The sequence below is a fragment of the Schistocerca nitens genome, chromosome 11, assembly GCF_023898315.1.
Source record: "Schistocerca nitens isolate TAMUIC-IGC-003100 chromosome 11, iqSchNite1.1, whole genome shotgun sequence".
NCBI classification, from domain to species: domain Eukaryota; kingdom Metazoa; phylum Arthropoda; class Insecta; order Orthoptera; family Acrididae; genus Schistocerca; species Schistocerca nitens.
The window spans coordinates 202,508,622-202,533,621 of record NC_064624.1 but is presented as its reverse complement, the minus strand read 5'-3'; the positions used below and the strand labels follow the sequence as shown (position 1 = coordinate 202,533,621).

The following is a 25,000-nucleotide window of genomic DNA, read 5'->3' as shown; positions in this document are numbered from 1 at the left end:
GCCGCTCGTACCTCACCTGTCATTCGACAACATCTTTGCCTCTGTACTTCCGCCTTGACTGACATCTCTGCCCAAACTCTTTGCCTTTACATGTCTGCTTGTGTCTGTATACGTGCGGATGGATATGTGGGTGTGCACGCGCGAGTGTATTCCTGTCCTTTTTTCCCCCTAAGAAGTCTTTCCGCTCCCGGGATTGGAATGACTCCTTACCCTCTCCCTTAAAACCCACATCCTTTCGTCTTTCCCTCTCCTTCCCTCTTTCCTGATGAAGCAACCGTTGGTTGCGAAAGCTTGAATTTTGTGTGTATGTTTGTGTTTGTTTGTGTGTCTATCGACGTGCCAGCGCTTTCGTTTGGTAAGTCACATCATCTTTGTTTTTAGATATATTTTTCCCACGTGGAATGTTTCCCTCTATTATAAGTAGGAAGTAAATTGCAGAACATACACTGTGCGTACGTGTTTGTTTTTGTACGTGCAGACATTAAACGGGAGCTCTGAAATACGAGAAAACAGCAAGGTGTGACAACCAATAAACAGCTTCACCTGCTGTGTGTGGGAACTTTTAAATTTTGGCAGTGTGGCTTAGCAGCGGCTTGACTATCAAGCAGCAACCACACTCTCAAAGAATGAAATCAAAATACAAGACAATTTCGTGACAAATAAAATATACTCTACTCTTGAATGTCATGCTGAGCCTTCACGGCATGTCGTATGTAAAGTTGTGTTCTACTCTAATTCAGGAGTCACTCTTCTGATCTGTACACTCACTCAAGGAAATACATGTTTGTACAAGCAAAGTAGTGGATGTGCTTTTTTGTGATCTGAGCAGATGTCTGCAGAACGTGAAGAAGTCGAGCCTTTCCTCGGCTGCAAACAGTATTTCAGAGACACCAAGTAGCAGGACCTGTACTTCGTAAGAATCAACTACGGCTACGGATTAAAAGAAAAAGGTAAATACGTCAGATATTACGTCGGGTCACAGAGCTCGTGAAATGTTCTGACTCAGCTTCAACCACAAAGAGCCAAACACGAAAAGCACTTCACCGTCTTGTATTGTGCAGTGGCTGTAATGTTTTGTCTCACCAGTGTAAGTCCATAATGGCACGTGCATTTGCAGGTACAAGTATTCACGATGGCTCCACTTCTGAGACCTGTAGACGGGAAGCCATTTTCTGTGATACTGACTTAGCCATTGTGGTGTCACAAGGCTTAGGCCTGTCCCACCCCTCATTAAATCGACCAAGACTTATACGAATAATTCTAAGAACAGTTATTATTATTATATTCTTTATGTTTGTTTTTGAGTTTTCAGAAATACTGTGGGAAGAAAGTTCATTTACGTTGCAGATAACGTGGAAGACGTTGCCCGACCACCACCACGAAAGTTCGACGTAGCGGCAAGTGGGCGAGGAATAAAACGAATGCCGCAAACTACCGCGAGCCGCGGAAGAGCCCGGGCCACGAGGGCGTCGAGCTTCGTAGGTCATTGTTGGACGACGTCAAAGGAAGAGAGATTCTGTTTTCTCTTTGTAAACAGATCGATCGAGTCTCGAAAGGTTCACGCAAAACGTGTAGGCGGGTGACACATTAGGTGGGACCCGATGCCTGTAATACTTCCACAGATATTAAAAAGTTGTTAAACGGCAAAACCAATAGTTCATCATTTATATAGATAAAAAGTAGTAAAGATATAGGAAAGGAAGAGTTGCGGCGTCAGAACGAAAAGTGATACATTGCTCAGCAACGAAGGAGGACGTAAACAGCGGGCGTTACGTGGTGAAAACAAATCAACTGATGAAACAGTAAGTCTGTAACTAAGCATAAAGCCACGTAACACTGCACGATCAATGAGAACAGTGAGGCCAGCAGACGTAGAGCTACTTCGTGTCAGAATGTGATATTCACCTAGTAATACTGATCTCCTGGGCCTTCCTTTGCTGTGTAGAAGTTGTATAGCCTCAAATTCCAAATGTGTGACTGTCAACACTGTTCGTACCAGTTGGTGATGCTGAACATATGGTTCAATTTACATGAGGTGGTTGTTGCATTCTGACCAGATTGCACGTCTCTTGCAGGTTTTTCTGATATTCGAACAATTCATCAGGTCAAGAATGTATGGCTTTGCTCTAAAAACTGTTTCGTGTTTGGGCAATCTCAAAACAAATGGCAATCAATATCAACCCGGCTGTCTTCTCGAACTCGCCACTTGTTCTCTTCTTAATGTTCTTCACATCTGATATTCCTTTCCTTTACCGTGTTCTTGGAGTTCTTAAATGCAATCGTCATTAAATGACTGCAGGAAACAATAATATTGCTAGAACTGAGGTTGATACAAAGTTCTGTTTCACTGGCAATTCTCTAAGCAGTTCAGCATTACAGTATTCCACAACTCCATATTTGTAGGTTTCTCACTGAAGCGTACCCAAACCCCTGCCGAGACTGTCCGAGCTGCCTGGCACGCTTGCACAGGAGGCCTGTATGGCTGATCACAGACTATGCACACGGTGAACGTCACCTCCCACAACTATAGATCTATGGGAATTTTGAAAGATATGTGAAAACTTACTTCGTCAGTTGTATCCGTTCCTAAACCAAAGTCTTGATCCTCATTAATACAGTCGATGAGCCCCGAGACTGCTAATGGATCTTCGACAACCTGTAAAAAGGAAAATAGCCAGTATTAATTGAAGTTATAAGCATGTGTTCCAGTACAGTACTGGGGCATTATTTTATGGGAAAGGGCCAGGAAATACTTCTCGTGGGGAAAAAAGTACAAAATCTGATTCCTGCATTATTGAACTTTTTTAATTGGGAAAATTCTGCATTTTCAACACTGAGCATCCAGTTCGTTTGTCCAAAATATTTTTGAACTATCTTAAGTCAACACTATATGGACCAAAAAGCTAATGTGGACATTGACTGGAATATATTTACTTACTTCACTACATAAAATTTCACGAGGTCAATCACTGACGTGCATAACACATGCATTAAGTCTCATCAATGACCAGAAATGTGCAGGGCAAATTTCTATCCCGCACACTGAAACTATCCTGTGCCATACAGGAACAAAGTTTCCTTAACCATAGCTGCCGGACAACTTAAAAAACTGCGCAAATGTGCTATTTTAAGGCACAGGAAGAAAATATGTAGAAAAGGAAACACTTTCTTCTGGCACAATTTGAAAATAGATTTTTAGAAATGATGCAAGAGGTCACATGTCCTAACATGCCTTTTAGTGCAAAAGGACGGGACTGGAATGTAAACCTCCACATATGTTTGACTCGACAAATGTCTGTGTGTTTGTCCACCGTTTATCTGGAAATGAAAACTATTTTAGATTAACCTGGAAGATGTGGAGACAAACAAGTTATAACATAAATTTTAATGCTTTTAGTGATATTTGTAGACATACAGTATTTGGTAGCCTATTGCTTTCAAAACCTTGTGCTCTTTATTCAGAACACACATGGACACAAAATTTAGCTGTTCATAAATGTTCAAAACTTTGTTTGTTAAAATATGTTGAGAAATAATATTTTTTCTGTGAGAAAACTGAATACTTTTGTAGCTCTCCCTTCAATGCATTAAGCATTTCTGAATCCACTGGTGCTTCCAAAAGATTTTCTCTGTCCATCTTTAAGAATCTTTAATGACGTTAACTCAGCTATTTCTGTGTATCGATTTTCGGTAGGAAAATGTTTGCAGTTCGTGCACCAGATCTAGGTGACAAGTGTCTTTGAAGAGTGTTATGGTCACAGGTAACATAAGCAAGCACACAGAGTTTGACTGTTTCTAAACATTCACCAAATAAACTGGAAGCCGTGACCACATCTACATTACCTTTCATACTTACATACTCCGCAATCCCCCATATGCTTGTGACGGAAGACATCTGTTACCGACGCTAATAATTCCCTTTAACGTTCCACTCAGAAGTGAACCTAGGGAAAAGTGTGCACTCGCACGAGCTCCAATTTCTCTTATCTGGTCTTGACCGTCCTTCAGTGACACGTACACTGACGGCAGCAGAATCATTCTGCAGTCAGCCGCAAACGCCAGTTCTCTAAACTTCCTCGACAGTAATGATCGAAGCAGATGAAATGAATTAAAATTTGTGCTGCGGCCGGGACTCGAACTCGGGTCTTCTTGCTTGCTAGGCAGAAATGCTAACCATTACACTACCACAGCACAATGGTCACCATTGCTGCACCAACTACCTAAGCCGAGTGCCCTCCCCAACTCAAACTTCAATTCATTTTTCCCTTATGTATTGCAAGATGAACATCACCTTGCCCCCAGGGATTCCCATTCGAGTTCCCGAATCGTCTCCGTATTCCTCACAAAGCTAGTGGTAACAAATCTAGCAACACACCTCTAAATTGCCTGGATGTCTTTCTTTAATGCAGCCTGGTGGGGACCCAAAACACTCAGTACTACTTGAGAAGGGGTCACAACAGTTTTCTATACACTGTTTCCTTTATAGATGAACTATACTTGCCTAGAATTCTCCCATTACATCAGAGTTGACCATTTGCCTTCCCTATTACTGTCCTTATATGATTATTCCATTGATTTGCAATGTGACCATCATGCAGCACACCACTAATTCTGTATTTGATCATCACACAACTGTTTCCCTTACTCATCTGCATTAGTTTACAGTTTCTGATATTCAGAGCAAGCTCCCATTTTTCATAAGGAATAGCAATTCTGTCCAGGTCACCCTGTACATCTGTACGGTCACTAAACAACACATTCCCATACACTACAGCGTCATCGGCAAACGGTTGCAGACTGGCCCTTATCGGGACAGACTGTGGGCTACGTCAAAGTACAACTAAATAGTAGATCTCTCTATAGTCACTCATGTGAGGTGATTATTTATTTTGAACAAATAGTAGCTCATCCAGGAAAATGGCACTATTCAACATACTTAACGAGGTAATTAACTTTTAATAAGGTGCATTTCAAACTGAATGACCTAATTTTCAGGGCCACAATGTTCCCATAAAAAAACCCTTAATGATGGAACAAAATGCCGTGACGCTGAAACACAGTTGATACACCTTACAGCAATTTGTGTAAAAGGTATAAAAAATATGAACTGTTTAGCTGGATATGAGAAAAGTGTGATGTCTCCCAAATGTGACTCTATGAAGGAGCAGCTGAAGTCAGAACAGTAAGAGTCTTCCACAGCAACCATACTGCTGTAATGGCAGCAGGAATCATGTCCTGAGCATTGAATATTTTAGCTAAAAATGCTACCCAGGAGTGTTGATTCTGATGAAAGGTGGCTTACTGACAAAGATGTAATCTCACAAACAATTTTATACAAAGTAGTAACTTGACAAATCTGTTTCATTTTTACATATATTACACAACTGACCATCGACTTTTCGACAGTTCTGTTTCGAAACCAGTAATGAATTAGTTCCCAATTGATCACTCAAACTGTTGACATAATATTTGTACTACCCTTCACTCCAAACAATATCTGCAAGCAAATTGTACCACAATTAATATGTGTGGAGTTATACTCAGAAGGATGTAGGTTGCAGTAGGTACAGGGAGATGAAGAAGCTTGCACAGGATAGAGTAGCATGGAGAGCTGCATCAAACCAGTCTCAGGACTGAAGACAACAACAACAACATATTCTAGGTAACATTTTGTTACAGAGACCACGCTGTGGCACACTTGGAAAATACCTACGGCTACATGTAATACTCTACATTTTAAAAACAAAGGTGATGTAAGTTACCAAACGAAAGCGTTGGTATGTTGATAGACACGCAAACAAACACAAACACACACACAAAATTCAAGCTTTCACAACCCACGGTTGCTTCATCAGGAAAGAGGGAAGGAGAGGGAAAGATGAAAGGATGTGGGTTTTAAGGGAGAGGGTAAGGAGTCATTCCAATCCCGGGAGCGGAAAGACTTACCTTAGGGGCAAAAAAAGGACAGGTATACACTCGCGCACACACACATATCCATCCGCACATATACAGACACAAGCAGACATTTGTAAAGGCAAAGAGTTTGGGCAGAGATGTCAGTCGAGGCGGAAGTACAGAGGCAAAGATGTTGTCGAATGACAGGTGAGGTACGAGCGACGGCAACTTGAAATTAGCGGAGGTTGAGGCCTGGTGGGTAACGGGAAGAGAGAACATATTGAAGGGCAAGTTCCCATCTCCGGAGTTCTGACAGGTTGGTGTCGGTGGGAAGTATCCAGATAACCCGGACGGTGTAACACTGTGCCGAGATGTGCTGGCCGTGCACCCGGGCATGTTTAGCCACAGGGTGATCCTCATTACCGACAAACACTGTCTGCCTGTGTCCATTCGTGCGAATGGACAGTTTGTTGCTGGTCATTCCCACATAGAATGTGGCTCTCCAGCAGTGATACGACTTCCTCAAATCCTGCCCCGAAATGAGATCCATCCTTCACGAAATCCTCCCCACTCCACCAAGAGTGTCTTTCCGCCGTCCACCTAACCTTCGTAACCTCTCAGTTCGTCCCTATGAAATCCCCAAACCACCTTCCCTACCCTCTGGCTCCTACTCTTGTAACCGCCCCCGGTGTAAAACCTGTCCCGTACACCCTCCCACCACCACCTACTCCAGTCCTGTAACCCGGAAGGTGTACACGATCAAAGGCAGAGCCACGTGTGAAAGCACCCACGTGATCTACCAACTGACCTGCCTACACTGTGAAGCTTTCTATGTGGGAATGACCAGCAACAAACTGTCCATTCGCACGAACGGAAACAGGCAGACAGTGTTTGTCGGTAATGAGGATCAACCTGTGGCTAAACGTGCCTTGGTGCACGGCCAGCACATCTCGGCACAGTGTTACACCGTCTGGGTTATCTGGATACTTCCCACTGACACCAACCTATCAGAACTCCGGAGATGGGAACTTGCCCTTCAGTATATCCTCTCTTCCCGTTACCCACCAGGTCTCAACCTCTGCTAATTTCAAGTTGCCGCCGCTCATACCTCACCTGTCATTCGACAACATCTTTGCCTCTGTACTTCCTCCTCGACTGACATCTCTGTCCAAACTCTTTGCCTTTACAAATGTCTGCTTGTGTCTGTATATGTGTGGATGGATGTGTGTGTGTGCGCGCGAGTGTATACCTGTCCCTTTCTCCCCCCTAAGGTAAGTCTTTCCGCTCCCGGGATTGGAATGACTCCTTACCCTCTCCCTTAAAACCCACATCCTTTCGTCTTTCCCTCTCCTTGCCTCTTTCCTGATGAAGCAATCGTGGGTTGCAAAAGCTTGAATTTTGTGTGTGTGTTTGTGTGTCTATCAACATACCAACGCTTTCCTTTGGTAAGTTACATCATCTTTGTTTTTAGACATATTTTTCCCACGTGGAATGTTTCTCTCTATTATACTCTACATTTTAAGTTTGGTATAGATTCTCAATTTTAACGAACCAATTATTTCCTTAATGTAAAGAGAACACTGAGTGTCCAGTTACCACTCATTAATTTCTTTCGAAACTGACGCATAAATAGACTGCTGTGCATCAGTGTGTGGTTGATATGTTTCTGATACTTCTGTAAGTCACAATATGAGAAAAAATACGCAAACAATGCTCAACAAAAGTCATTTTAGTTTATTTTATACATCAGCTTTCCTCACACATAATCCTATAGAGGATATTTTTGAATGCAAGATAAATTACTTGACATCGCAAGAATGGCGTGTGTCTTCTGAGTCAACTTTTTACACACTTCCAGCTGTTACTCTGCTGTTACTCTGCCAAACTCATTCAATATTGTTGCTTCATATAGTCAGTATTTAATGACCTAGCAACAGGAGGGCAACACATTTGGTACAAGTCAAATTAACTATGGCACTTGTGCCACACACAAATGTCAACATCTTCAAACAGCAATGTCATCAGAATGATATCCAACAATAGCTTCAGAAAAATAAATTCAACGATTCTGATATGTTACACAAACTGACAGTTTACAACACCTTAGCTTGCCTATAAATATTATTTTCTTTATAATGTTTGTAATTAGACTGATGTTTAAATTCACAGTAACCACAGGACTCGAGCATACTCAACCGACTGGCATCAACAACGTATTTACGGCAGGCTCTGTTACTCGTCGCAGACTGGTGTATTTAGGTGTCTGTGTGGTCACATGTGTGAGGGTGTGCCGTTACACAACAAAAAGAGCACCGATTTGAAGGCTAAAAATGGCTCTGACGATGTTAGTATTTTTTTATGTCATGCACCCGTCACAACATGTGAGAGATTGTCCTTCTGCATTTTTGTTCAATATTGATACCGCACAATACTTGTCGTCGTAACATCGTCGATCAGATAATTTCTACAAAATTATTTTCTATTTATAAGAGGAAATAACACATGTATGTAGGGGATACTGCAGCTCTACGCATCCACAGCCATCCATATATGTAGCTTGAAACTAAATAACAGCCAGCAACATTACTGAGACAAGCAAAGAATTAACTTGTCATGTAGCAGCTACATTACCTCTGTCTTAATGGTCTGCAGATCACAAATAGGAATCAGATCATCGGTAGGTCCTTCGACCTGCAACAAGCCAATAATAAAAATAAAACAAAACCACATTTGATGAAATACATTTTAATCACTGGGATTTTTCAGGTAACATAAATGCAGAATCTGTATCACAAAAAAGGTGGTAAAACATGTAATTGCAGGGAGTGAGCTTAGACGTATGCACCAAATGCATTGATACAGTTGAATACAAGTGACAACACGATGCTCTGTGTGTGTGTGTGTGTGTGAGGGGGGGGGGGGGGGGGGGCACACACATGCCCAGCATATCAAAATTCTACCCATACTGGACTGCTCAGGTATCAGAATTACAGTGCCCCTTGTTACATGAAGAATACGAACAGTTCGTAGTAACTGACAAAGTCATCAAGTAAAATGGAAGTGATTTCTGGCAATCCTCAAGTTAGTGTTATAGGCCCTTTGCTGTTCCTCATCTATATAAACTATTTAGGAGACCATTTGAGTGGTCATCTTAGGTTGTTTGCAGATGATGCTGTTGGTTATCTTCTAGTAAAGTCCCCAGAGGCTCAAAACAAATTGCAAAACAATTTAGAAAAGGTGTCTGTACGGTGTGAAAATTGGCAACTGACCCTGAATAACGAGAAGTGTGAGGTCATCCACACGAGTGCTAAAAAAAAAAAAATCTGTTAAACTTCGGTTGCACGATGAACCAGTCGAATCAAAGAACCGTAAATTTGTTGCTAACCAAAGAAGGCATTTTATTGGCAGGACTCTTAGAAAATATAACAGATCCACTAAAGAGACTGCCTACACTATGCTTGTCCGCCCTCTTTTAGAGTACTGCTTTGCAGTGTGGGATCCTTACCAGATACGATTGACAGTACATCAAGAAAGTTCAGAAAAGAGCAGCACGTTTTGTATTATCGCGAAATAGGGGAGAAAGTGTCACTGAAATGAGACAGGATTTGGGGTGGACATCATTAAAACAAAGGTGTTTTCCATTGCAGCAGAATGGCAGAATCTTATTGTGAAATTTCAATCACCAACTTTCTCCTCCAAATGCGAAAATATTTTGATGACGCCCACCGACATATGGAGAAACCGTCACCATAATAAAATACGGGAAAGCTCGCACTGAAAGATATAGGTGTTCATTTTTTCTGTGTGCAGTACAAAATTGGAATAATAGATATTTATTGTGAAGGTGGTTTAATGAACCCTCTGCCAGTACTTAAATGTGATTTGCAGAGTATCCATGTAGAAATAGATGAAACCGTAAAATTAGCTGTTTATTCTGAGATTCTACAGACTTGTATGTAAAATTCATACAGAAATTTTGATTTGTGTACCTGTAGTGTTTTCTTTTGCTTTTTATGTATGACTACACATGCCTGAGTGGAACATGCACTTCTATACAAAGGATATTGCTTTGTATCAAATGAAAAATTCAATCCACATCTTTGAGAGCACTGTTAAAATTACAAAAAGAAAGAGAGGACAGCCACATAAGGGTATTACTTTGTATTGCCATTTACATCAGAAGATGATGTAAAAAGAATTACAGCCTGATCCTACGGCTACACAAATGACTTCTTAAAGATATTCAAAATGTGCAATATAGTAGACACAGAAAAATTCTTCAGGAATATTTGCAACATTCCAAGTACTAACTGATAGCAAGACTTCAAAACAGAAGTAAAAAAAAAAATTAACAGTTTTGATATTTGAAGTTTCTTCTTCAAGGATGAAGAGGGATAGATTGGAAGAGGTTGGAAATTAAGGGCCTGTCCTTCAGATCCCTGGCCAAGAGAAGCAAAGCTGTCCAGAGTATGAGGGGAGACAAAGACAAAGTGAGAGGTGTCAGAGAGTAGGAAATCAAAAACAGTACACTGCACCAATTGAAAAGACAATTGAAGAGTAAAATGGGGAGCAAAGATAGATGAAAGACAGAAAAGTAAAGTCGTGTGAATACTATAATTAAATCCTTTGAGAAAAGTGAAAAAGGAGAGGGCGGAAAACAGAGGTGGGGGGAGGGGGGGGGGAATGAAGACAAAAATATTAAAAATGACAGAAGAAATAAATAAATTCCATAAAAAAAAATACTGTTCCAGTGTTCAAAGTTCTCACGAAAATAAATTCGAAAATGTAACAGAAATGCCTGGGGGACTCAAATGGGAATCTTCAAAAGAAAGATGATACAGTTCTTGAGAAACCCTATCAGGTAAGTTTACAAAGACTTTTACCTGAAGTAGACTCCATGGTCAGTAAGCTGCCACGATTATAAATTTTGCGTGGGGATGAAGAGATCAGCATAGAAGAGATTAGGGGGCATACTGGCTGTCATTTTCCCATGCTCAGTACATGAATAGCAAGTAAACTGATAATATTGGTCAATGGACATTCCAACATGAGCTGTACAGTAGCTTGCAGAGAATAAATGAACACACAACACAGAGGTTAAGTCAATGACAGTGAGATGCGAGAATATATCAGAGAGGAAGTACTTGCCTTATTTGATCTGTGCTACATGAGAACTGGCCATTCCTCTATTTTGTTCTGAGAGCTGACATCACCCAAAGTGAGAGTGATGTTGTACAGTATTTAAAGTATCCTAAATTATGATCAGTATCTTCACCTTAGGTAGCAAGAAACATCATCCATTTTGATGATATACTACCGTTAAATGTGGATCAGTTTCAACAAAATTGCTCACTCTAGCGGCGTTTTGAGCATCAAATGCACAAATGGGGAATCACTCTATCAACAATACAAATGGGGAAATCTACTGACATAAGGGCCACTGAAGAACATGTGGGAAGTGTCGGACGGTGAAACTGAGAAAGGCAAGGACTCGTTTTACATCCACGACTTGTCACTAAAAAATTGCATCCACCACTTGTAACTAAACATAAACACTGGAGGCTTGCCTGCTCTGTAAGGACAGACAGCAATATGTCGTAAATCTGACTACAGACTACAATGCCGGTGTAGGCACAAGTGCTTTGGAAAACAGTGTCAATCTCACATTGTTGAAAGTAGGGCTCCACAGCAGACGACCACAAAACGTGCCCAATTTGATCAGACATCATCAACTGCAATCGTAGTGAGGACACGGTCAATGAGATTGGAACACAGATCGACGGACATGTATCACCCGGTGAGACCAATCACGACATGTATCACCCGGTGAGACCAATCACGTTTCTCGCTATAACGGGTCAACGGCCAGAGACAGTGGTAACGTGTTGCCAACTGAGTTCACGTGAGTGATTCGTATTTTGGACGAGGGACTTTTTTGTCCAAAAGCTTAAACATTTAGCAGTCTTTTCACTGTTCACATTTCTCAATACGATAATCTACACTCTTTACTTTGTGGCTGTTACCCGATTCCACAACTTGCAGCAGTTTATTGAGCCTGTAAACCATTAATTTTACAGAGACAGACAGCACTATTAAGGAGTCACTGCACGTGAAAGGTGAGACTCTAGGATCGAAGCCTGCTCGGGAACACAGTTCGTACCTGCCTTCGATTAAATTCCAGCTTCCACTACTCGGCTTTCAAACAATGAATGCTATGCAATGCAGTTATTCAAAGCGACACGAGAATAACAGAAAAATGAGGACGCACTCACCTCTTCCTCGAAGCTCAGGGGATCCCGTGCAATACTGAGACCGTCGGGCGACTCCCATTCGTGCAGAAACTGAAAAAGAGTGGACAGAGTTAACTCTCAGGTGCACGTATATGTGTATGACGTCGTCATCACTCAAATGTATTGTCTACAATGTGTTGCAAATTGCATATGCACAGCGGACACTAAATAATTTGGTGCCCACAACAATTAATATAATTGGTACTGTCTACCCTACCTACAACACTACGTTTTAATATTAAATTTCTTAAGGGGGAATATAGTCATCTCTACCAAAGCTGGATGCTGAAATTCAACTGTGAGTGTGCAGGCCAAAGAACAAAGTGTCACCAGAAAGTAAACAGAAAATACTTTCCTGTCTTGTGCCCATATAAATCTAGTGCAGCCGAAGTCCAGGTTGCTGGAGAAGCGGCAAGTAAAATGTTTCAAAACCGGTAAAAAAAAAAAAAAAAAAAAAAAAAAAAAAAAAAAAAAAAAAAATGGTGCACTTCAAGTGTATCATGTGAATAAAGTGTGATCAGAACATAAAAATATTCCAGCTATGTTTCCACTTACGCTAGATGATTCATTTCACTGTCTTGCAGGACAGTGTCACGGGATGCAGTGGGAATTGATCAGTTAAATAGCTTTTTTATAATTTTAAATAGCTTTAATTCATAAAATAATGCTCCAAAAATTATATCCATCCAAATTTTAAAAATGTATGTATGTACATTCAACATCTCCTCCTAAACCACTGGACCGATTCAACAAAATGTAGTATACATATTATTTACTAGAAAGAATCACTGTGGTGTTAGGAACCACCTACCTATCAAAGGGGTGGGGGTGAAAAAGCAGTGTGGCACATATCACGAGAGTACTTTAGTTATCCAGTTTTTGAGAGTGGGAACACTTTGAGACTTGCAACAAACTTTACGCATAATTCAGACCTTTACAAATCTTTTCTTCACTGACCCTCACGCCCCACCAAATGATGGAAGGAAAAAAGTTTGTTACTTACCACATTTTCACTGTCCGTGCAGCGAAACTGCCACATGAAGCGTGACGTTTTAATTTATTACTTCTTTACTACCAATGTATTCACGAGACACTGTGCAGACAGTATTCACATATGCCAATGAATGTACCACAAAAATTATATCATTGTACAACACTCGGTTCAGGAGATACAACGTCATAAATATTCACATTTGCTGCTGAACGTACCTACAAAAATATATCATTGTACACGATACAGTTCAAGAGATATGATGACATAAATCCTGAGGTGCATGAGAAACTGCTGCATCATGTATGATGTTTCAATTTATTACTTCTTTACTAATGACTCTATTCACAACACATTTCACAGATGTACAATGTCGTGTGACTAGGCAAAGTTAAAAGCACCGCAAAGTTTCAATTAACTGAATTTTAATAAATAGTTAATAACTTTCACATTTTTTATGGCACCAAAGACACTGACCTATCAATTTGTCGTGATTATTAATGCGTGACGACAGAACAATTCGAAAGTTTCGTAGTGTAATTGACTTATCTGCAAGAAACAATTTATTTCAACTTTTAATTAAAATTGATATATCATTTAGCCTGAGACACCTACACAATTTGCAAGGTAGTAAGCATCGACAGACACGATTAAACACCGCTTACAACACTTAGTTTGTAAGACTATATTTAAATTATCCTTTTTAATTCATAATTTATAAATCCGTATAGTTTTGCCTGTAATTAAAAAAACAGCTATGCCAATTCTGACTGTCGTCGTGGCAGTGAAAGGAGCAGGAAAAATCACTGTAAGAAAGAGAAGCCATATTGATATGTATTGTAATAATTAAGTCACAGACTCTGTGAATTGTTTTGATTGGTGCAACAAAAAGACTCACATTTGTTTAGCATTAATCTGCGGGCAAACTACTACACACGAATTGGAATATGACACAGTTTAATTTATTTCGTTTATATTTTTAGTGTGCATCTAGTGACGCATTCAGATTTTTAATTATAGTAATGCATAAAAAGTTGCAAGTAAGGTTGGTGATACCATAAAAAACATTAAGTGGAGTATATGCACGGTTTTTCTGTGAAGGAGACAGCAGAGGGGTTAAAAGCCGTGGCGGGCAGCTCGCTTGTTCACACTATTCTGGATGGAGTTGTAGATGCTAGGGAGATGACAGACTGAACAGGAAGGAAGTCAGCCACACGCACTTTGGTGAAAGAAATTTTTGCATCATCTGTCGTGATGCTCTGAAATGTTTTATGTCTGCTCAGTGGGGACTTAGAGATTTTCTGCAGTGGTCAGGAATTTTTTATTTTATTGCTGCCAGTTGTTCACGAGAACTTGCATTTTTGTACGAGAAGCTGATCCGAACTTTGAATTAGTTGCACTAAGTCTGAATTTTAACCCAGTTTTCCAGTGGGGGACTTTGGCACTTAGGATTAATATATTGTGTATTGATTACACTTCTGATTCTCTGAGTTAGTGTGGAGTTTAACTCTGACCAATTTTTAGTTATTTTAGTCCTATATAGTGTGTTTTTAAGCATTATACCCCAGATGTGATCTACTTTCAATTCACTTAATCGTGCTGTAGCTTATTGCCACCCTATTAGTTATTGTGTGAATTTATGAACAATGAACTGTATTTGTTAAGCTTAATCACTTGCAGTTGGGGCACATTATTTGAACTAGCTGTTCATATGATCAACCTAACATTACTTTATTTTCTGAATAATATATCAGAGACAAGTTTATTATTTATTTTATTAATAAGAAAAAAGCATCCTATAAAGGACTGAGCTTCTTTTTGTTATTTGTCACAATTACTGCGCTGCATTAAATTAAGCAAAACATAGCACGAAATTTTAAAGATTTTGCAGTGGTAAAAACACATTGCATGAACTTTGCATCTGGTTGTTTTTAGCTCTTACACTGCAGTGTACAGAATGTAGAGAATTTTATTTAAAACTGAGACCAGAACGATACCCCAGTCACTTCTCGAGTTATCGATTTTTATACCTGACAGACGGTCCTGCACGGCATGTCCATTTCTATCTCTGGGCATTGTGAATCCTGTGGTCATAATTGCTTCAAACAGCGAAACCTGTTTTTTTTTGCAAATGATAGCACCAGAAGAGGCCCACATGTTGTATGATAAATACTCAATTTTTTTTTTTATTCACAGAGATAGGACAGCAGTGAGAAGTCAGTGAAATGGGACACACAAACGTGTCGACAGTGCTTTCCGCAGCAGTTAAAGGTCTAATACCACACAGAGCACCTTCCGTTGTGGTGTACACACTGTCTCGCAGAGAATACGTACGAATGTGAAGACAGATTAGTTACGGTACTTACCGAAGTCTCTTCCTTGACGAATATGGTCTCAATCTCTTGCTGTGGAGGCACGAGTGGGTCAGCTTCCACCTGAAAGAAAGAAAACGAGTAAGTACAGTTGCGATACAGAGTGCAACTGACACGGAAGAAACTAGTCTGCCCCAGAGCCCTGCAAGCGCATCTGAGTGGTCCGCACGAAGCTGTGATACGCGAGGGAGAGTGCATATACACCTTGCACAGCTCAGCAAAAGTTGCCAAATACGATCGACCTTGCCTCACGCCTCACCTAATTACACGGGCGAGTGAGCATCGTCTGACACTACGCACTCACATTCGCTTGCACACAGGTTGCTAATTTGCAGTATACACATACACAATGATATCCTTTACTGTTACAGCTCGAGCTTCCTCCCATTTTCTGACTATTGACTTTAACGAGTTCTACGAGTTAATTTACTCGATACATTTGCTACAGTTACTGTGCAGCTGGACTGAAGTTTGACTGATAATTAAAAATAAAATTGACAGTCATAATCAGTTATCTCAGTCCTCAACAAAAATATTTTTCATTTTTTGTGTCCAAAATATGTCTCGCTGTCAATGTGATTTTTTAGCTGTAGACACAATACGAGCACAATTTCATCAGCTGTTCATTCATTCAGATTTACAGTTCCAAAGTAACCCTCATTAACATTCAGTATTTGATCATCAGTTAAATGTTCATTACACGTATTTGGATACAGTGGCTGTGGTAATACTTGGTGAATCACGGGCATACACTGATGAGCCAAAATATTATGACTGAGCAGTTTGTTGTAGATTTGTGGAGGTAGGTATGTGGCAACACACGTCTACGCACAGGTCATATAATTTGTGTAAATAATGGTCCGCCGATCTGTATACTCATTGATGGCATCCGACAGTGAGCCAGATGGGTTCCGTAGGATTTACGTGGGGGTGAAATAGGGTTTACGTAGGGGTGAATTCGGTTGCCGAGTACGAAGGGATGCGTGTGGTTCACAGCCGTCTGCATATCTTTTATTACTACCACAGGTCCCATCCAAGTGCAGGAGAATGCCTCCCATAACATAATACTGTTCCCACCAGCCTGCATCTGTCGCGTACCAGACCTTCCGTGCCACCGCTCACCTCAATGATGGCATTTGTGGAGACAACCGTCAAACTAGTGTAGCAAAAATGTAATTCACCCGAAGAGCCACCGACACGTGTCCGTCGATCAACTGTCGAATTCCGACGGTCCCGTGCCCACTGCAATCTTAATCGACGGTGTCGTCATGTCGACACGCGAACATATAGGGGTGGTCTGCTGTGGAGCTACGCGTTCGACGATGTACGCTGAACAGTGTGCTCCAAATGACTTGTACGTGCAGCAGTGTTGTGCTCTCTCGGCAGAGATACCACAGATCACCGACTAGCCAACTTTGCACAGCAGATGAGCCTCAAAACACTACACTCTGTGACGTCCTACCATTCAGTCCCTAATGGCCGTTTGACTGTCTGTCTACCTCTTTCTGTAGATGTTCACAACAGTAGCACGTAAACGTTCGACAAGCTTTACTGCTTTCGAGATACTCGTTCACAAGCTGTGCATAATAATAATCTGTCCTTTGTCAAAGTCACTTATATACATCTACATCCATACTCCGCAAGCCACCTGACGGTGTGTGGCGGAGGGTACTTTGAGTACCTCCATCGGTTCTCCCTTCTATTCCAGTCTCGTATTGTTCGTGGAAAGAAGGATTGTCGATATGCCTCCGTGTGGGCTCTAATCTCTCCGATTTGATCCTCACGGTCTTTTCGCGAGATATACGTAGGAGGGAGCAATATACTGCTCGACTCCTAGGTGAAGGTATGTTCTCGAAACTTCAACAAAAGCCTGTACCGAGCTACTGAGCGTCTCTCCTGCGGAGTCTTCCACTGGAGTTTATCTGTCATCTCCGTAACGCTTTCGCGATTACTAAATGACCCTGTAAAGAAGCGCGCTGCTCTCCGTCGGATCTTCTCTATCTCTTCTATCGACCCTATCTGGTACGGTCTACCGTGTCTTCCTTCGCCGTCTGCGTTGTCGTGGTTACCGTGAGACACCGTTATACCAAGAGGAAAGGCGCGTCGATCTTAGAGCATGAGATATGATGACCTTAAGCCACTGACAACACACAACGGTCACGGTAGCACCTGATTCCAGAATAGCTGCAGCACTTAAGATCTACGAACTATCCCCTGTTGACCAGGTCCCCAAAACTTAACTCGTAACGAGATCCCTTCAAAGCAAATTGTCATAACGATCGTCTATAAAGGCTTCGTACAACGAGAAGAAATGTTACAGTTTATGGAATAATAACAGGTACTACCAAACTGTCTTGTCTCTTCTGCTTTATTTAACATAACTTTGTTCACAGTTTCATTTCACATTCACCACTCATTCACCGAAACCCTTTGATGAACAGTTTTGGTTACTTGACACCAACAGTCAATGATAATGATACAGCTTTTCTCGTTTTTTGTAAATTGAAGCCCGTTCTCCGTGATATAATAAAAAAAAAAAACGGTCTCAATATCGCGTCCCTCGTGAGATGCGAATATACTTATTCCGGAATTTACCGCCCTGTAGGTGTACTCAATTTAATGACCACACTTCACTGTCCGCTATTTTACGTAACTGAAAGTCCATTTTTTAGTCTGATTATACACTGTAGCTATTTAAAATTCGCCCCTATATTTTCCACAACGCACAATTAGCACATCGTTACTTGTTTTTTTTTTTTTCCTTCTTCTAAGAGTAAACGGAAAAAAAAGACGCCGTATCATCGGCTTAGTCGATATAAAGCAAAACACCTTAATATGCCCAATTTTACCTCTTCTTATAGGATCGGCTACCATACCCATGAATTTATTACATATTATTTCCAATAACGCTAAACAGATATCGCCGTTATATTTTAATTGTATTCAAAAGCATGTTACTACTATTATGACCGACCAAATCGTAACAAATCGCGCGGCGTGCGTTTTTAACGATAACTTTACACTATTCAAGTTCTGTTATAGCTGTCTTGACTCGTAATGTTACACGGCCCCCCAGACTGTGATGTCTTGAAGAGGGTTCCAGACAGAACAGGCTTTTTTTTTTTTTTTTTTGTGTACTGTGGCAGGAGAGGGTATTTGTTTCGGCGAATACACTCACTCTCAGATTCACTCAACAAGTCAGTACATACATTCTACAATATTTAAGTTGAGTTAATGGGCCTAGACAAAATGCCCTTAACTAAATTCCACATTTGTTTATAGGTTGTCTTAGAAACGCTTCGCACTAATCACTTCATATTCACACCACACTTTTTTTTTTCTTGGATGAAGCCCTCAGTTCTTCAACCGACTGTGCAAGGCAGGGATCACAGCCGGGTTCGACGATTGGCATCCCAGGCCAAAACCCTTATCAGGCCACTTGTTTAACCAGAAAGGATTTGGTCCTTTTTTTTTCCTCTTAATTCCACTTTTAAATCATCCATCCTCGCTGTTCGGTGAGAGGATAAATCGTATTTCAGCGTTGTCATTGTTGTTGATACCAAGAAGGTATCTCATGGAAATCGTCGGTACATTCTTTAATTTTCTTTGTAAGTTAGTATAAGTACGTATTTATCCATTGGTGCTTTTATTTAGTCCACTGAGTGTAGTCTTGGTATCATTCAGTGTTTCTTGAATCTATATTTTGCTCATTATTGATAATACTTCTTCAGGTCTATGTGAGGGAACAAGCCTTTAATTACATCAGTATCACAATCTGCCAGGAGGTAGCTCCCTTCATGAGGTATTTTCATTATTTTATATGGACCTGTATATAAATATTGCCATTTCTTATTCAGTCTTTTCCTGGTTGATGCTTTTGGGTGATTTCTCAATAAAATTTCTTCCCCTACATCATATGTGACTACTTTCTTCACATTTTTATCAAAACGGGTTTTTCTCAATTGTGCTTGATGCTTCAGGTTTTCGTAGACCTTCTTCACCATATCTTCTTTCTTGGTAATCTTTTGTTCTATCGCAGGTAATTTCTTCATCCATTCTGGCACAATACTTTCACCAAATACTATTTGGTTAGGTGAATAACCTGTCGATAAGTGTGGCAAGTCATTATACACTTTCTCAAATTCATAAATCCAATCGATCCATTTATAATGTTGTTTGGGTATGTACGTCCGTAAAAATCGGTTCAACTCTCGGAAGATTCTTTCAACCGGATTTCCACAAGGGTAAAATCTTGAGATGTAAATGTGCTGGATTCCTTGTTCTTTCATAGTGTCTCTCCATACTTTGCTTGTATAATAAGCAGCATTGTCTGTCAAGATCATTATAGGTTTGCCAAGCTCAGTTATATAGTTGTTGATAAATTTGCGTAACATGGGTCGAACGTGGAGATTTTTCAAAGGATATAATTTCACATATTTTGAAAAGAGATCATAGAAAGCCAATACATATTTGAACCGTCCACGTGTCACGGGACATGGCCCACAGACATCACATGACACCAACATTAAAGGTTGTTGTGGGATGATAGGATGTAATTCTATCTTCCGACAATAGTTTATGGGTTTCGCCTTCTGACATATTTTGCACTTCTTAATAATATTTGTAGCTATACGTCCCAAATTTGGATGATAGCAGTATTGTGCTATTTTGGCTGTACATTTAGCGGAACCAAAATGACCCCAATTCAAGTGAGTGTACCATACTATTGATTCTAAATATTTATTTGGAACACAAACTTTCCAAACATCTTCTTCATCCTTCCTCCGATACAATATTCCGGATTTTAATTGATACTGTTCTTGAGAGTGACTAAGCGTTTTGCTTTCAACAGCATGCCTAATGGCTTTCCACAACTTATCATCTTCTTGCAGTTGTGGAAGACTTCGAGATAGCTGTGAAATCTGCCTCTCACAATATTGTCTTGATAAATTCATGACTTTAAAGTCAATAGTCCGTTCTTCACACTCGTCGTCATTCTTTCTTTTCGGTAGTCTTGAAAGAGCATCGGCTATGATGTTGTCTTTCCCTCTGATGTATTTGAGCGTAATATCATATTCTTGCAGTAGCAAGGCCCACCGGGTTAAACGTGAATGGAACATCCTTCCTGTTAAAATAAAAGATAAAGCTTTGTGGTCGCAGAATACAATGATCTTCTTTCCATATACAAAATAGCGAAACTTCCTAAGGGACCAGACCACGGCCAGTACTTCCAATTCAGTAGTACAATATGCACGTTCACAGCTAGAGAGTGTTCTGCTGGCAAACCCAATTATTTTGATGGTACTGATATCTTCTGGATTGTCCATCTGGAAAAGAGTGGCACCCAATCCTGTTTCAGAAGCATCCGCAGCAATATAAAAATCTTGATCAAGTCTCGGATGATGTAGCAGTGGAGCATTAGTCAAAGCATTGCGGATGTTATCAAAAGCTTGCGTACATTCGGAATTCCACTCCCACATGACATTTTTTCTTAACAGCCGTAACAAACAGTCTTGGCTTCCTAACTGATTGGGTAAAAATCGTCGAAAAAATGAAACTAAGCCGATAAATGACTTTAATTCCGTTCTATTCTTTGGATAAGCACATCTGTTAATCGCATCCATCTTTTTAGGATTTGGTTTCATCCCTTCAGGAGTGATTATATGTCCAAGAAATTTCAATTGGTTATGAGCAAACTTGGATTTTCTCAAATTTACAGTAACTCCGTATTCCAAAAATTTCGCAAAAACTCTTCTTAATAAGTCCAAATGTTCCTCCCAAGTTTCAGAAGCAATTAGCAAATCATCCACATATAAAGTAACTTCATTCAAAAGGTCTCTGCCCAGTACAGTATCTAGGGCCGATATGAAAACACCACCGCTTATTTTCAACCCAAATGGCATGACAGTAAACTGGTAACTTCGGCCCAGAAAAACGAATGCAGTATATTTTCTAGATTCTTTAGATATTCTAGTTTGCCAATATGAACTACGCATATCCAAAGAAGTTAAGAAGCGGGCACCATAAAACTTTTGTACTAACTCTTCTAGGTTCTCCGGTCGCGTTTGTACAGGTATAATGATCTTATTGATCTCTCTGGCATCCAACACCAATCTGATGTCACCTTTGGGTTTAATTACCGCCACAAGAGGGTTACAATATTCAGAATCTGAGGACTCAATAATACCCCATTCTAACATTTTATTGATTTCCTTTCTGACTACTTCTTTCTTTGCCCATGGGATAGAATAGGAAGTACGACAAAAGGGTTTATGTGCATACGTCTTTATATGGTATTCAAAGTCTTTTATTATACCCGGACGTTTACTAAAAATTGACTGATATGCTTCCAACAAGTAGTACAGTTCATCCCTTTGGATAACAGATAAATATTCTGATTCTAACACCTTTTCCTGCAATGACATTTTATCAATCATTTCTTCAGAACATTCAATAAGGCATATATCATACACATTTTCATCATCAATACTGACATATTTTGCCATTAGATTCATACACAACTGATTTGGAATTACTCGGCCCTTTCTCAGGGTGGTTGTCAAAACGTTACCATTGGAATTAAATATACATTCACCTTTCTTTAAATTAATGATTGCACCGGTCTCACATAAAAAATCCAAACCCCAGATACATGGTACTGTCATTTTAGGAACAACCAGGAATGTACTTTCTATTTGAGCCCCCTGTATTGTAACGTCAACACGTACCTGTTTCACAACTTTTTGCATTTTTGCGCTGAACGCGCCAGACACGGTACATCCTGTGATAGGAAAAGTGGGCATTTTTACCCCTCGGCTTATCTGTTTTAAACAGTCCAACGTCATGACACTAATAGTTGCTCCAGTATCAATTAATATTTCAACATCAACATTATTTATACTTGTTGGAATTATTGCCTGTAAAATTTGTCCGCATTTATTAGAAACTTCAGGTTTTTCTTCAATTAACTCATTCCTTATATCCTGATCATTATTGTACCTTAATACTCTCACTTCAAATTGATGCCTGCCTTCCTTCTCCTTTCCAGTCATCCTAGGAAGGCATTTGGTGACTGGTATTAGTTTAATCTATCTCGTTGAGTCATCGGTGGGGGTTCATGAACTTCCACAATCCGTACAGTATGATCCGAGTTATGGTATTCACCCCGTCGCACATTGGAGGCTCCTTCGCCCATTGGTATAACTCCTTGTGCTGGATGAGGACTCGAGGCATTTGTTCCATCCTGCCGATGAACATTATGCTTCGAATTATCTTCCCAAGGTCGAATGCTATTGGGTTCATCACTTGGGTATCTGTTACTATTATTAATATCACTACTATGCACATTCGCGTCACCATATCGAGGTTTACCTCTAGCACAGTAAGTATCTCTTCTATATTTATTATAATCATTGTTTTTATTGCAACCATAGGATGAAGATTGTCCACGCTCCTGTGATGCGGGTTTGACCTGGTTTTCGGTATTATTATTATCATAAGTTAAATTATTATTATTATAATTACTCGTATTACTATGAGTGTGAGTCGACATTTGATTACTACTCATTTGTCTTGCGTCTTCCATAATCATATCTATAGAGTCAATCACCGACAAGAATTGTTCTACATCGTGGTCAGGAACATTTATTAACTTTTCACGTATATTTATGGGCAACCTTCCCTTCAAAATTCTGATCACTTCCTTGTGAGAAATTGGATCACTCCAATAACGTGTCTTATTTATGTACTTTTCAAAATATTGCCTTAAAGTACTCCTTTTACTGTTAAAATACTCAGGTTGGTAAACCTCTTTTCTTAATTTCTCTTGTTTACTCGACGACCAGTATTTAGCCAAAAAAAGTTGTTCAAACTCAGCGCAAGTATGGCAACTTTCACTTACTTCGGCGGCCCATAATGCGGCTTCTCCGGTAATTTTGGATACTATAAATTGAAGTCGGTCGTGTTCTGACCAGCTACGTGGAAATATTCTTTTGAAATTATTGATAAAGATTTTCGGATGCAGGTTGTTCTTTTCAGTGGAGAATGTTGGGAATTGTCTACTTTTAAAAATGCTGTTCTCCACCTTTAAAGAAGACAAATATCCTCGCTGACCAAAAGAATCATCATCTTTACCAACCGAATCATCAACTTCCCAATGCAAATTTGCACCACAATTGTACTTCGTATTATCACATGTTCGGTTGTTTTTCGACCTATTCTCCGAACGTTCGTCCTCTGTCAACAAATTTTGTGATGACTTTCGTTCTAACTCCGCCAATTTATGATTGGTTTCCTTTTGCCATTTAGGTAACTCATCAACTATTTTGTCTTTTATTTTCCGAAATTCGCTAGTGAAGAGCTTAATTAATTCATCATTTCTACTTAGGTACTCATTGATATTTTCATTTGGCTGGGATCCAATAGTAGTCTTAACCTTGTCTACAATTTCATTTCCTTTTATTTCTATCCATTCAGATAGATCTTCGTCAAGTCTTTTAGTTTGATCTACTAAATACTTGTCAATCCCCTTACGAGCATCAGACTCAAACTCGACTATTTGTTTAGAAAGCTCTTCTATCTGTACGCTAGCATTGAAACAGCTGCTTTCACATTTAACCATCCTATTGGACAGGCCATCATAACTCTTCGAAACTACCTCATATTTCTTTTCTACGTCATGAAGTTTTCCCATTAAATTATTATATTGCCTTTCTAAGGTGTTAGAAAACTCTACATCTAGTTCTCCAAATTTCGCATTTAATTGAGTCTCCCAGTCCGTCTTTAATTCTTTCTTAGTATTTTCTAGTTTATAATCAAAGGTGTTCAGTTTGCTTTCCAAAGAATCCATTTTAACTTCTAATGAGCCAAATTTGGCCTCAAATTTTTCATTTAACTTCTGATTGTCCTCTTTTAATTGCTTATTATCTCTTTCTAGTGAACCAAATCTTCCATTCATTACACCCATTTGAGTATTTATTGATACCAGCATATCAAATATGTTTTGATTAATATTTCCATTTTGAGGATCAACTTGCTGATCTACTTCCGAAACCTCAAGATCTGTATGTTCTCCCACGCTGCTTACCTTACTTATCATTGTATTTGAATCTCCTAACGGCTCTAAATCAATAACTATATTATTATCTGTACATGTCTCCTGTCCCACATTGAGCTCATGGGATGCATCATCCCTATCCTCTTCACTTTCCTCTCTCTCTCTCTACTCATTACTCTACTCAACTGCACATTATCATGTATTCTTTTCGTTCGTTTTGACATGATTATTCACTACCAAGACATACACTTATTTTCACTATGTATTTATATATATTTATCTACCGAAATCACAAGTCTCAACTTCCTTTTTTTTTATAATTATACAGTTATTTTAATCATACCTGGTAGTATCGCTCACTTTTAGCGATTATTGAAGAATACCTCTTTCATTGGAC

The 25,000-nt window shown here is 39.8% G+C and overlaps 1 protein-coding gene and 1 non-coding gene across 2 annotated transcripts in view; both read right to left on the bottom strand.

Moving 5' to 3' along the window:
- LOC126212786 (uncharacterized) overlaps positions 1–25,000 on the bottom strand; it is a 292,909-nt gene that overhangs the window by 55,182 nt on the left and 212,727 nt on the right. Inside the window, exons 21-24 of the mRNA XM_049940189.1 lie at positions 15,543–15,611; positions 12,168–12,236; positions 8,527–8,586; positions 2,567–2,656 (exon numbers count right to left, since the gene is read on the bottom strand). Of these exons, the coding sequence (XP_049796146.1) occupies positions 2,567–2,656; positions 8,527–8,586; positions 12,168–12,236; positions 15,543–15,611 (288 nt within the window). The remainder of the gene's footprint in view (positions 1–2,566; positions 2,657–8,526; positions 8,587–12,167; positions 12,237–15,542; positions 15,612–25,000) is intronic.
- Trnaa-agc (transfer RNA alanine (anticodon AGC)) lies at positions 4,119–4,191 on the bottom strand. The gene has a single exon. It is a non-coding gene; the product is annotated as a tRNA-Ala (tRNA).